Source organism: Eubalaena glacialis, chromosome 18 (assembly GCF_028564815.1).
Source record: "Eubalaena glacialis isolate mEubGla1 chromosome 18, mEubGla1.1.hap2.+ XY, whole genome shotgun sequence".
Lineage (NCBI taxonomy): Eukaryota > Metazoa > Chordata > Mammalia > Artiodactyla > Balaenidae > Eubalaena > Eubalaena glacialis.
The window spans coordinates 31665349-31677670 of record NC_083733.1 but is presented as its reverse complement, the minus strand read 5'-3'; the positions used below and the strand labels follow the sequence as shown (position 1 = coordinate 31677670).

Here is a 12322-nt window from a genome sequence, read left to right as displayed (position 1 = left end):
GTACTCTATCTGCTTGGTCTCACAATTATAAAATCTGGAAAAATAATTTCTTCTTTTTTTCTGCATTTTACCTTTTCTAAAATTATATGTTTGTTAAAGCATTTGTATTTGATAAGTCCATTTCTAGGTAAAATTAATATAGATTTTGGTAGTTTTTCCTTCTCAGAATTTTTCAAAAGTATTTCTTCATTTAAATAGTGAACAGACGTCTTGTTTAGGATATTTATATTTTCTAAAACGGACCTCCCAAAATAGAAGTTCTGGAAAAGTTTCTTAGACCTTTGCTAATTTTTGAATAAACTAATATGTAGAGAAGCAAGAATCTCCATTTGTGGTTCTCTGTGCAAGACAGTGGGGGCAGAACCCTAAATTACCTTTGTTGAAAATGTTTGGAATGAGTCAAGCCTGGAACAAAATTAGCCAGCCATTTCATGTTAGCAAGTAACCTATTAGATCCTTTCCACACATAAATTGTATGTATGTATATGTGATGTGTGTGTGTGTATAAATGTTATCATTTTTTCTCTTGATATTATCGTAAGATTAATTTATTGCTTAGCTTAAGCTACTGTTTGTTTTTGCCTCAGCTTGATTATCAATACACTTTATTTGCACAGTTTAGTAGCTATAATAAGCAACGGGTTATTCCAAATGATTTAATGGTGGGCCACTTAGGGATAGAGTAATGAATATAACTGTTAACAGAAAGGTGCTTGGTTTTGCTACACAGATGTCTAAATCAGTTGGCTGTCAGTAGGCTGATCTTCCATGGTAGATGAACAAGAGGACCATGGTGGCAATATATTGCAACATCCCCAACATAGCACATGTCTGTGTTGTCTGTCAGCTGACCAGATGGCTAACTTTTATCTCATTTAGGGCCAGCTTATCGTGACCTCATACAATTGCTCTTCTTGATGTAGTTCCACGTATACCATATGAAATAGTAGCTTTATCTGCTCAAGAGGTCTAGAGCAAAAGATCACAACATACTTGCTAATCTAAGAGGATTCTGATGTCAGTTATCTTAGCAAGACATAACATTAAAATGTAATACATATATATTTTATACATGCTAGAGCTGCTGGGGAGTGATGGCCATTTCATGGTTTGGGAGAGAGTCTGACATTTCATTCTCAAGTTTACTTTACATTCTGTCATTATAACATGTGAACTTCAAAATGAAGTAATATACATCATTACTTTTAAATGCATATAGTCATGTCCCCGTACCAGCAATTTTTTCCTTGTAGGGAATATATATATATTTTTTAATAGATCTTTATTGGAGTATAATTGCTTCACAATACTGTGTTAGTTTATGTTGCACAGCAAAGCCAATCAGCCATATGCATACACATGTCCGCATATCTCCTCCCTCTTGAGCCTCCCTCCCATCCTCCCTGTCCCAGCCCTCTAGGTCATCGTAAAGCACTGAGCCGATCTCCCTGTGCTATGCTGCTGCTTCCCACCAGCCAACTATTCTACATTCGGTAGTGTATATATGTCGATTCCTTGTAGGGAATATTAATGAGCTATTTGCAATGAATTACTCTACCAAAACATACTGTACACTGAGATTTTATGTTTTTTAAATCATATATAAACTTTGTTTGTAAAACTTTAATGAATATTCATTATCAAACTTTGTTTTTGTTCTTATTTCCTAGGATTCTGACACTTCCTGACATGTCGTTATCTAGAGCAATAATGAACATTGACCTGTTTCGGATTAGTTGATGCCCTTTGGAAATGATCCAGTAATATCTACTACAGAGAAGCTGAATATACTCCATTTGGAGTGAACAGCCCAGTTCGTTATTGAATTTTTCAAGATGACAGATCCAATGATGGACTTTTTTGATGATGCCAATCTGTTTGGTGAGACCTTAGAAGGTTTGTCAGATGATGCATTTGTACAACCAGGACCTGTTTCACTAGTTGATGAATTGAACTTGGGTGCAGAATTTGAACCTTTGCACATAGACTCACTGAACCATGTTCAAGGTACTCCAACACATCAGAAGATGACTGATTATGAACAGTTAAATCAGTTTGATTCAATGAAATTTCACCAAGTTAATCAGTCTTTTGGTAGCCCAGCTGAACATGTGTTATCTCCACACTCTCAGTTTAATTGTTCTCCGATCCACCCTCAGAACCAACCCAATGGTTTGTTTCCAGATGTAGCAGATGGCAGTCCAATGTGGGGCCATCAGACAGCTACTAGCATTTCAAGTCAAAATGGGTCTCCTTTTCACCAACAAGGACATTCTCACTCTATGCATCAAACTAAAAGCTTTGTGGCACACCATGACTTTGCCTTATTTCAGGCCAATGAACAACAAACACAGTGCACTTCGCTACGCTCACAACAAAACAGAAATAATCTTAACCCAGGGCAAAATTCTCTTAGCCAGTCTAAAAATTTTATGGATGTTAATGTTTCTGGTCCACACAGAGTCAGTGTTAACCATCCACCACAAATTAATAATGCATCTACTTCACAACAGTCCCTTTCGATGCAGCAATTTTCTCAAACGTCAAATCCTTCAGTACACTTCCTGAAGTGTAGCAATCATCAAGAAGGAAATTTTAATGGACCTTCTCCAAATATGACTTCTTGTTCTGTCAGTAATTCACAGCAGTTTTCTTCACATTATTCCTTTTCCAGTAATCATGTGTCACCAAATAATCTTCTTCAGTCCTCTGCAATTCTTGCACCTAATCATACAAATCAGACTTTATCTGATTTTACTGGGAGTAATTCCTTTTCACCTCATAGGGGAATCAAGCAAGAATCGACTCAGCATATGCTAAATCCCAATACATCGCTGCATTCAAATAACTTCCAAATGTTGCATTCATCACATCCTCAGGGTAATTACAGCAATTCAAAATTATCTCCTGTTCACATGAACTTCCCGGATCCTGTTGACTCAGGAACTCAAATGGGCCATTTCAATGATCATGTAGAAACTAATGGCTTTTCATCTTTAGAAGAGAATTTACTTCATCAAGTGGAATCTCAAACTGAGCCATTCACAGGACTTGACCCAGAAGACCTCCTTCAGGAGGGTCTCCTTCCCCAATTTGATGAGTCAGCTTTTGGGCAAGATAATTCAAGTCATGTTTTAGATCATGATCTCGATCGGCAATTTACTTCACATCTTGTAACACGGCCTTCTGATATGGCTCAAACTCAGTTGCATACTCAGGCTCGGAGTTGGCATTCATCACTTTCTAATCATCAGCATTTACATGACAGAAATCGCCTATGTTTACAGCGACAGGTATGTAGCTCTAATTTTGGTGGTTTGGGGTGGGGTGAGTTTTTACTCATTGAGTTAATTTCATATGAGACATATTCAGAATTTCTCAAACTCAGTCATTCTGTCAGGTGAATGTATATTTTAATATAGGTTTCTATTTTCAGTAGTCTTATATTTGAAAGTGATTCATTGATGTGCTCAAAGCAATAGACTTCTATATTTAGAAAATTATAAGGTATTAAGACGTCTTTTGTAACTTTCAATTATGATTGCCTTTAACAGAAAGATTTATTATCAAAAACAAACAAAAACTTAATAACTATAATTAAAAGGAAAACAATAGATTGGGAACATTTTATTGCAAATATAATGGGTGTAGAGTTAATATTCCTATAAAAAACTCATAATTTGATAAGATCTCAGTTGATAATTGAATAAAGCATAAAGCTGAAATTCACAAAAACGGGTCGAATTAGTAAACATAACGTTCAGAATAATATGCAACTTTAGTAATAACTCAGTTACAGTGTGGTTTCATTTTTACCTACTAGAAAAAATTTTTTAATTTTGATGCTTAACGCTGGCAAATTTATGGTGAAATTGGAACTTTTACATAGCTTTGTAATTGATACAGATATTTTGGAAAGCAAGTTGGTGGCATGTTTGAGTATACAAATACTTTATTACAATAACCCAAACATAGCAAAAGTAATATACCCAAAGATATTTATCTTGCTGTATCTATAAGGGAAAATTGGAAACAGCACAGTTTGTTATCATATCCGTATTAGATGGACTATTATAGACATTAAAAAGACTTTGATAATATGTTAGTGATAGGGGAAAAGCATAATTCAAAATTAAGATCACAGTAAAGTGGTTAAGAGTCCAGGCTTTGGTTCCAGACTACCGGGGTTAGAATCTTGGCTCATGTTACTTATTTGGTGCGTGACTTTTAGCTATTTAAATAATTTCTATGCATCTCATTTGCTTCATCTTTAAATATGGAAAATAAAAGGGCTTTGATAAGGATGAAGAGAGTTGTAACATGTAAAAGTGCTTAAAACCATGCCTAGCATATAATAAGCACTTAATAAATGTTTTTATAAGTATAATTAAATTTAATTTTTTAATTTAAATAATTAAATTAAAGTTATTTTTTTCATAGCAGTATGAAAATATACATATGAAAAATACTGAAAGGAAATAGATTGTTTTAGGGTAGTGCAATTACACTTTCCTTTGTTTTTTATAGCTTTTGTCATGTGAATGTATTACTTTAAAAATTTTTAAAAATGTATTTAATGCAATATTTTATCATTTTTCTGAAAGTTTGTTGTTAAATTAAAGATTTATAAAATGCTTCAATACGTTGTTTACTTGTGAGATTTGGTGGACAATGAAGTATATACCATGGTTCTTGAAACTAAGTATTTAGGAACCATTTTTTAATTTCAAAGCCTTGAAGTGTTTGAAAAAGATAAAATCTTTTTCTTTTCCTTTGGGGATCATGGTATTTTCAGTACAGCTTTTGAATTGTCTAGATAGATTTAAGATATCTAAAAGGGACTTGTAAACTCTCCTCCTCCCCTTCTTTTTGTGGCCTGAATATAATAATATTATGATTTTGCTCCCTCTACTGGAAGAGGATCAAGCATCTTAGTTAGAAGGTCCCTGGGGAAAAACCTCTACTGATTGAACCTAGGGTTATCTATCTACTTTTTATGTAGATATCTGTCTACCTTGACTAATTAATTTGTCCAGCATATAATTGAAGTTATGAAATCTGAAATTTATTAACTTCTTTTCTTAATTGTATTTTTCTGAGGATTTTTTTTTTATTCATGTTTTCCTAAACATGTTCTACCAGCTTTAAAAAGAAGTAAAGGTTCCCTTTTATAGATTTGGAGTGAATGGAGGATAATTATAAATATCTAAAGTAATCCCTAATACTAATATTTAGATATCAGTACTTAATACCATCTGAGAGAAACTTTTTTCAGACGCATTAGCAGCAGCCTTTAATAAATCATCTTAGGGGCTTCCCTGGTGGCGCAGTGGTTGAGAATCTGCCTGCCAATGCAGGGGACACGGGTTCGAGCCCTGGTCTGGGAAGATCCCACATGCCACGAAGCAACTAGGCCCGTGAGCCACAGTTACTGAGCCTGAGCGTCTGGAGCTTGTGCTCCGCTACAAGAGAGGCCGCGATAATGAGAGGCCCGCGCACTGCGATGAAGAGTGGCCCCCACTTGCCGCAACTAGAGAAAGCCCTCGCACAGAAACAAAGACCCAGCACAGCCATAAATAAATAAATAAAATAAAACTAAAAAAAAAAAAAAAAAGTGTTAGTTATAAAAAAAAATAAATAAATAAATAAATAAATAAATAAATCATCTTATCTACACTGATACATTCATAAGGTTTTATTTAAATCTACTCACCTTTTTGTTTCAGAGTTTGTTTTGTTTTACTAACTTCTTACTCTTTTTGTTACATGTTTAAAAACTGATAAAGGGCAGCTGGCTTTGAATACTTACCTGACTTATTGAAAGTCTGTTCTCAAGTTTCCTATTATTTCTTAGTGTTAAGACTTAAAGTTGGACATTTCTCATTGTCGGGGTGAAGAATAGAGGTGGATTGGTAGAGAAGGTAGGAGATTATGATTATGATTAATATGGATTGCATATAGGTGTTATATGTACAGAATTATGTCAGATATCCTAAATATGTGAAATTTAAATTATTTAATATTTATACTTTATGACAAATTGTGGCAGAGCATATAAGTCTTTGTGTAATTTTTGGCAATTTTTGAACAGTTATGGTTACGACGTAGACAAAATGTTGCACTACTACAGTATTCCCCAGGTTCTATGAAAATAATTTTTTTCCTAGGTTTTTTTTTTTGTTGTTAAACTCTCTCTCTTAAGTGTAGTAATTTCATTTCAGACTAAATTAGCATTGTTAAATATGTGTATAGAAGTTAACAGATTAAAAAGTAATGAAGTGGCCTAATTTTTGGTTTATCAAAATTTTAAAAAAGGATATATTGTCATAGCCAAAACAAGATATTTATTAATCTACTGTTTGAAAACTCATGGATGGCACTCTATTTAGAATTTTAGAAAGCTTCACTGAGAATATGGGATATGTAAAGAATATTTCTAAGCCTTGCTTTTTATTATTCCCCAACTGAGGTAGGGTGTTTGTGGATATAATTTCAAATGTCTTAGAGTCTGTGTCAGTCATTAAAAACAGTGAATATTGCTGAGAACATTTCTTATATAATTGACTCTAGAATTTTACCATTTTAAAAAGAGAAGAGAAAAAAGGCGAGAAGCTACAGGAAGTGTTTCTAAATGTAAATACTCACAAAACATAATAGAGAAAATACTAGCTTATTTTCATCTCTAACTTTTATAGCAAAGGAATTTTGAGAGAATAATACTATAAACTTTTCATTGCTCTTTTATGACATACTGCGATTTTGTAACACAAAATCTTTCATTTTTGTCTTCTTATTTGTAAAGTGGAAACACTCTATGGAGCACTGTGGTTCTCTCAATGTTTGTCAATTAAATTTACTGTAAAAGTTCTACAGCAGTGAAAGATATGTGGGATAGCTAAAATAGCAATCAACATAGGAGATAGAATTTTATGATGTATATAATTGTACATAATTCCTTGTTGGCTTTTGTATTCTGAAGAATTTATTACTTTATTTACTACCTTGAATTTTTATTTTTTTTCCCCTGAAGGTAGGGAAACTTACATTATTTATGAGCTTTAAAAAAAAAAACTTAGAGAAAGGTTAGAACAGCCAATGTAAGGCACATTTTAAAATACTGGGTTTTTGGGAATTCCCTGGCAGTCCATTGGTTAGGACTCCTCGCTTTCACTGCAGGGGTCATGGGTTCAATCCCTGGTCAGGGAACTAAGATCCCACAAGCCACTCAGTGCGGCCAAATAAATGAATAAATAATAAAATATTGGATTTTTTTCTGATGAAAAATTTAATACATAATCATTATTTAAAAATTGGATCACATAGAGAACAGATGAAAAATGAGTTACTTGTAATATGACTATGAAAAGATACCCCTGTTGACATTTTGTTGTATAAGTTTTCAGTGAGACCTGTTGTCTCTCTCTTCCCTGTCCTCCACCTACATATTTTTGAATTTTTAAGAAACAAGGTTGAGATCACATAGTTTATGCTGTTTGGCAAATTGCTTTTTTAACCTTCCAATTAATATGTTGCAGACATTTTTCATGTCATAAAATATTTTTCTGAAAATGATTTTGAATGGCTAAAAGTTTGCTGTTGTAAGGTTGCTAAATACCTTATAACAGTAAAGTTACTATTGAGATTTGGAAAAATCTGAATCAAGGTAATTAAAATATGTTTATATTTTTGTTGTGTTTATTACCATAATAGTTCAATTTAAAGTAGGTACAGAGTAGTAAGCAAAAATTAGAATAACTAGCACTATGATAGAGCACTATGTTTGTGCCAAACACTGTTGTAAATACTTAACATATATTATTAACACATTGATCTTTCACAACAGTCCTTTTATTTGGAGTCAGTTATTTCCTTCAGTTTCCACAGGAGGAAACTGAGGTACAGAAAAGTTAAGTAATATACCCCAAGTCACACAGCCAGTGTAGAGACAGCCAGTGGCCAGACTGGATTCAAATCAGATTTGACTCCATTATATATGGTCTTAACTACTTTCACTTTACTTCAAAGTATATTATTAATGCAGTGTAATGTATAACAATAATATACTAAATGATTTCTCCCTTCTCACCTCACCCTCCACCCCTTCAAAAATCTACCTTACTGATGAGGCAGAAACTTGCTTTAGAATCTTTAAGTGGAGAAGACCATTCATCTCATGTTTTCTGGCTATATTGGCAGATAGTTTATTCATTATCAGAGGGAAAAACACCCCCAAAACAACAAAGAACAAAAGTAAAGTGAAATAGCTGTTGCTTCCAAAAGTGTTTTGACATTTTTTAAATAAGATTGTGTTTAAGATGATAACAACAAATGCCCTAAAAGTAAACCTGATAATTATCTTCAGATGTTTGAAGGACTTTAGAGGTCAGAATTGGGTCTACTAAGTGGAAGTCACAGAAAAGCAGATTAGTATAAGGAAGTTTGAAGTAAAGCTCTTTCACTGAAAGCAGGGAGATGGAATGGCTCAGATGTGCCACAGAAGGAATTCCTGCAGCGGATGGAAAATGGACTAAATTGGTATGTTCTTTTCAACTCTTAAGATTCTATGGTTGTTAATTTTGGGTTTCTTTGTAAGATATATCATTCATATTGCCTGTTTAGCTCCTGAGTGGCAATTACAAATAAGGAAGAAAGGTAAGGAAATGTGACAAGTTCTCTGCTATCCAAGAACATCAGGGAATTATTTATCATAGATGGGTAAATTTTCCAGATAGTTGAAATGTATTCTATTAAGCATCAAAATCTTCAATTATATGGCTCCCTGCCCCCCCCCCCCCGCAAGGGTGATGGTGATGGTGGTAGAATGATCAGTTAGGAAAAGATGAAAAGAAATCTTAGATTTTTATAGGGAGGTCTTGTATGTTCAAATTTGTAATGGTTATTGTTACACCTCCAGGAATCACCCTCACTTAAGTAAGAATTTATTGGAACACATTAGATATTTGAAAGTTATCTTAAGCAGAAGCACAGCTAATTTTGCCTGTAAGTGAAATCGTTATAAAAAAAAAAAAGGAGGAAAACCTCTCTAAAACTAAATGTAAACCTGAAGCAAGGAATTTGCTATACTTTGCTCATACCCATTGAATTCAGAGGATCCCAAGCTCTTTGCTAGTTTTTTTGGTTTTTTGGTTTTGAGTTTTGGGGTTGTTCTTTTTTTAATAGTTGTAACTTTTCCACATCACAAAATCAACAGATAACGAATAATTTTAAAACTTGTCGCTCCGCTTATGCCCTAGACAAGAAGAGAAAAAACTACCTAAGTAATATTTAGATTGTTTCATTGAATAATTTAAATTTTTATAAAGTAACATCCCTCTGTTTATCAAAATTTGTTTAAATCTTTATGCATTTGGCAAGGTATTGCTTATAAGAAGTTTCAAAATTCTTTGCTAAGCCAAAACAAAATAGAAATTCTATGCAGGAATTTCCCTTTTAGTTGCTTTTTTCAGTTATAGTGGGCTAGTTTTTGGTTTTGACATTTCTGTCAAATCTTCTAGGTTAAAATGTTCTGTTTGGACTGGGAATTTGTGGAATATTAGCTAGTTCTAAAATATGATCTTAATTATTAAACTATGTACTATATTGTAGAAGGATTGAGCTCTGCATTGAGTAACAGAAACTCTAGTTGTTAACAGTAGCTTTAAGGCTGTTGACTTCTGACATGCATACTTAAGGGTGAAAGGTGAACAGGAAGTGAATTCCAGGGGTGGGGAAGAGGCAGCAGTTGGTGAGAAATTTGTGGATTAGTGCAGTGTGTGAAGCGCATGAGATTCAAGCCAAATTTCAAAGTAGGTCTAACAAAGTTTTGTTGTATTTAAGTCTTTTGTTTTTGTTTTTATGTTTTACCCTTGCTATTTTTTTAAATTGAAGTATGGTTGATGTATATAAGTTACAGGTGTATATTGTATTTAATTTTATTGATGAGGTGCACTTCCAAATACCTTAGGACCACTCAGTCATTTACTTATCATTATTAATATATGAAATTGAAAAAAAATGTGTTAGGGGCTACTGAGCCATCAAACTTTATTCTGTTATGATAATATGAATACACAGTTGTTTTGGAGTACTTAAATATGGGAGATCAGGTTTGTTTGGGTAATTGGACTGAAATGATTTTAAATTAAGGAAATATTTTAACACAATATGGTATGGGTAATATATGGAAAGAGATAGTAAGTGCATAGTTACTGAAAACTGCAGTCTAAGCTTTAGGAAGCTTAGACTGCAGTTTTCAGTGAAATAAAATCTGATAATTTACTCGGGTCAACTATGCAAATAATAACTTGCACATTTATTATGCATTTAATACCTTACAAATTATGAAAGGAGGGCATTCTTTTTTTTTGTATTGAAGTTTTGTATTATTTACAATATTGTATTAGTTTCAGGTGTACAATATAGTGATTCAGTATTTTTATGGATTATATTCCATTTAAAGCTATTACAAGATAATAATGGCTAAGGACCAATCTTTAAGCAAAGTTTTTCCCTACATGAATATATGTTTGTATACCTGAAAACAGTACAAGTTTACATTGAACATTTCATGGAATCATAGAATTTTAGAGCTGGATAAGATTTTACTCTATCCTCATACAAAAAGCAAAAACAGTGTTAGGTCATTTTGCTTGCTGTCATATAACTGCTTAACATTCCTTTTTATAGTGTTTAAGGGTGTTCAGAAGCGAGAATGATACCACACTATGGTGAGGCACTTACAATTAATGTGTTGTAAGATACAGTTACAACTGGTTGTCTCCAAATTGAGAAATATTTTTGATTTGCTGGGTTTTGTTTTTTTGTGTGTGTGTGGTTTTTTTTCTATGTATACCTTTCAACGTATCTTCAGTTTATAACTATCCTTTTAGTGTTAAAAAGTGCACCCTTACTGTATCTGTCAAATGTAGATATAAACTGTAGATGTGTGAATGAGTGAATTTTATATAACCTCTGTGTTTTGGAAATGTTCCATTTTTGCTTTTATTTGTTCAGTATTTATTAGATGTCTACCAGGTGTAAGAGATTATGCTGGGCACTGAAGTTACAAAAATGAATCAGATATGGTCCTTTGCCTTTGAAGAACTCAAATTGAAAATTAAGTCATACTTTCCCATTGATCTATATTATAATTTCAGAGGTGTTCTCTTTTCATTTGTGATTCAGTTTCAGTTGATAGAAGTTTCTAGCACTTTCCCTTAGCTTTCCAAGTAAGTGATTTGGAATGAGTGATAATTACAAACAATTTCTTTGATCCATCCAATTTAAAGAAGGTATTCCTCTAAGTTTCTAGATTAGCCTTTTGTTTCATGACATTTTGGCAGTCTGTACTTACTTGATCCTTCATATATATTTTATATACATATTATAATATGTGTACATATAATATATAACTGTCTAAGGTCCAGTGGCTCTTGTAAATTGCAGAGTCAAGAAAGAAGGCCCTTTTCTTTTGAGCTTCTAATCTACTTAAATTTATTACAAACTATTACAAAAGTGTTAAAAAAAAACCAACAAAACAACAACAAAAACCCTGTGCTATGTGAGTCAACTTTCAGCACTACTTTTTTGTCAAAAGAGAAATAACTAGTTACTAAGAGATAAACGATTATATTGCTAAATAAATTTCCCAGGATTTTTTCCTCTAAATTCCTCAAATGAAAGTAAGACTTTTAGAAGTAATTTTTAAAAACTAATATGGTAAGCATTGAGAGTGTAATTAGAGATAGAAATAATAAAACAATTTGCATAGTATTTTTAAGTGGTTTTACTTACATTATTTGAATTTTTTAGTAATAACCTGGGGTATATATAAGTTGGTATTATTTCTCAGAGTTTACAGATCAAGTATTTGAGGTGTCAAGAGGGAAAGTGACCTGTCTAAAACCGGACAGCTACTAATGGTTTAGCAGAAACTTAACTCTAAATTCACTGTGTTTTCTACCGTATCAACTCATAAGAGCATAAACAGCAAACGTATTCACTGAGCACCTGCTACTTACATATCAGGTGCTGTGCTGGGTACGGACATTACAATTACAGAGAGACTGACTTCTAAGGCTAGGCCTGCAAATCTGTATTTTTGTTATTTTACAAGAAAAAAGATGACTTCAAGTCAGTTTAAGCAGTATTAGAAATATCAATATTATGAATTTCTTCAAACTGTTTATATTGAAAGTATTATTTGCTTTTCCTAACTTTTTATTTTGAAAAAGTTTAAACTTAGAGGAAAGTTGAAAGAATAATACAGAGGACATCTATATACCATTCACATAGACTCACTGTTAATTTTTTGCCACATTTG

General features: G+C 32.9%; 1 protein-coding gene across 10 annotated transcripts in view; it reads left to right on the top strand.

Annotated features, from left to right (window-relative positions):
- CHD9 (chromodomain helicase DNA binding protein 9) overlaps positions 1 to 12322 on the top strand; it is a 244191-nt gene that overhangs the window by 78202 nt on the left and 153667 nt on the right. For all 10 annotated transcript variants that reach the window (XR_009697877.1, XM_061173544.1, XM_061173550.1 and 7 more), the window contains one exon: positions 1671 to 3293. Coding sequence is in view for 9 of the 10 variants with exons in the window: in XM_061173544.1 (XP_061029527.1) it covers positions 1836 to 3293 (1458 nt within the window). In the remaining variant the exon portion in view is untranslated. The remainder of the gene's footprint in view (positions 1 to 1670; positions 3294 to 12322) is intronic.